The sequence below is a fragment of the Ursus maritimus genome, unplaced genomic scaffold, assembly GCF_017311325.1.
Source record: "Ursus maritimus isolate PB19 unplaced genomic scaffold, ASM1731132v1 scaffold_16, whole genome shotgun sequence".
Taxonomy (NCBI): domain Eukaryota; kingdom Metazoa; phylum Chordata; class Mammalia; order Carnivora; family Ursidae; genus Ursus; species Ursus maritimus.
Genome location: NW_024424008.1, coordinates 48,313,559 through 48,315,548, shown reverse-complemented (window position 1 = coordinate 48,315,548; position 1,990 = coordinate 48,313,559). Strand labels below are relative to the sequence as shown.

General features: G+C 62.5%; 1 protein-coding gene across 2 annotated transcripts in view; it reads right to left on the bottom strand.

Annotated features, from left to right (window-relative positions):
- The window catches only part of NECTIN1 (nectin cell adhesion molecule 1), a 64,936-nt gene that overhangs the window by 15,136 nt on the left and 47,810 nt on the right, over positions 1-1,990 (bottom strand). The window contains exon 1 of one of the 2 annotated variants that reach the window (XM_040631124.1): positions 483-1,726. The exons of the other annotated variant lie outside the window; for it this stretch is intronic. Coding sequence (XP_040487058.1) covers positions 483-798 — 316 coding nt within the window. The 5' untranslated portion in view covers positions 799-1,726. Of the gene's footprint in view, positions 1-482; positions 1,727-1,990 lie in introns of those variants that run through there. 2 annotated transcript variants of the gene reach the window in all.

Sequence of the window (1,990 nt, the reverse complement as noted above, 5' to 3'; positions counted from 1 at the left end):
CCCCCCCCCCCGCCCCCCCGGCCATCCTCGCCTCTCGGCTGTGCTGTGCCCGACCCCTCCCAGCACTTCTCCCGGGGACTGCTTCACGTCTAACCCACGTCCTGCCTGCTCCACGGCTGGTACCGGCTTCCGTCAACCCCCCTCATCTGTGCCCTGGCTCTTTGTTCTGCTCAAGGCAAGCGGCTCACGCGGCTCTTCTTACCGTGGTGTCTGCACCTTCTGCCTGCTTCCTGGTCACCCACAAAGCCCCCAGGCGGGGCTCCGACCTGAATCCTGATCCTCGGCTCTGTCCGCAGCTAAGCCCCGCCCCCCCCAGCTCTGCGCAGCCTGGCTGGAAGGGACCGGAGGCGCCGTGCCTGGAGCGCTGGGAGCCTGCCGCCCCAAGGAGAGGGTCCGGGGCCACGGAGGCACACGGCGAGGATGGCCAAGCCCGGGCCCCAGGCCCCTGCGCAGGCAGGGAGGGAGGGCTCGCGCCCGCTTACCCATCACGGTGAGGTTGAGCTGGCTCTCTCGATTGCCCGCGGGGAAGGTGGCGAACTCGCAGATGTAGACCCCCTCGTCGTCCAGCTCCAGGCGGGAGAGGCGGATGGTGCCGTCGGTGAAGGAGGGCCGCAGGAACTCCACGCGCTCGCGGTAGGGCGCCAGCACCGACACGCCCATGGCTGGGTTGTAGATGGCCACGTTCTGCTTGGAGCCGTTGGTGGCCTTCTGCCACGTGACCTGGGTGATCTTCACGCCGGGCAGCGGGTTGGCGAAGCTGCAGTGCAGCACCACGTCCGTGCCGACGAAGCCGTACATGGAGTCGTTCACCTGCACCACCTGCGCGTGCGGCCCTGCTCAAGGGAGACGCGGGGGGCGGTCAGCGCCACGCACGCCCCCCGGCCCCCGGGGCGCCCTCCGCTCTCGCGAGCAGCACCGCTCTTCTCACGCGGGGCATAAACACAGTGATTGCTCGTAATAAAATCACTCTGGGCGATGCTGAAAAATACCGAGACGAAAACGGCAGCGCCCGGGATCCTGCCACTCAGAAATACCACTGATAATCTCGTAGGACGACCCTCTTCTACCCCTTCTCTCTGCATTATTTCTATTTCTCTGCACGACCATCTTTTCCTCACACAGTCAGAATCATACAGGGTACACATTGTTCCGCAAGCTGCCTTTTCACGGGGGTACGTGGTGGGTTCCGCCTCATGGCGGTCAACACACGCCCCCACCCTTGTTGCTGGTGAGGAGGGTCGAGTGCACTGCTTTCCTGGGAGCCACCAACCACGTCACCTTCCTGGGCCTCAGTCCCCTTCTGGCAAATGGGGCATAAAATCCAGTCCTCCGCCTCACGGGGTTGCTAGGAGAACCAAATGGGACTAAGGAGAAAGTGTGTCAGGAGACAGGAAGCGCTGCCCACATGCTCACGGTGGCCGCCATCATGGCCACCCCCACAGGTTTTCTCCTTTAAGGCTGAGTGCCCACGCCCTGGGGAAGGGGGGGGGCGGACACTGGCTCCGTCCCTCTCACCCAGCCAGGCGGGGAGAAGTTGGTGCTGTGCAAGGCTCCTGGCTACCTTCAAAATCTAGTCTTGGCACTCGACATCCCCCTCATCTGTGCCCTGCCTCTTTGTCCACATCTCTCCACACAAGATGCCTCAACCACATCAGACTGGGCCCCTCCTCAGAACACGCCATGTTTCATGTTCCCCTCCTCCTTCTCTCCCTCCTAACACTCCTAGACTCTTGCTCATGCAGTTCCCTAGAAGGCCCTAGAAGTGGATCTCCCACTCAGGCCACCTTCTTTGGGAAGCTGCACAGACCTTCCCCACCACCTGCGTTACAGATATTCTGCCTTGGAATGTGGTCGTTCATGCCTTGACTTCTCCACCAGAGTGGGATCTGTGTCTTTCCCATCGCCGCATCGCCAGTGCCCGGCCCAGCGTCAGGCACACAGTAGGTGCTCAGTAGATACTGGTTGCCACACAAATTGCAACGGAACCCAT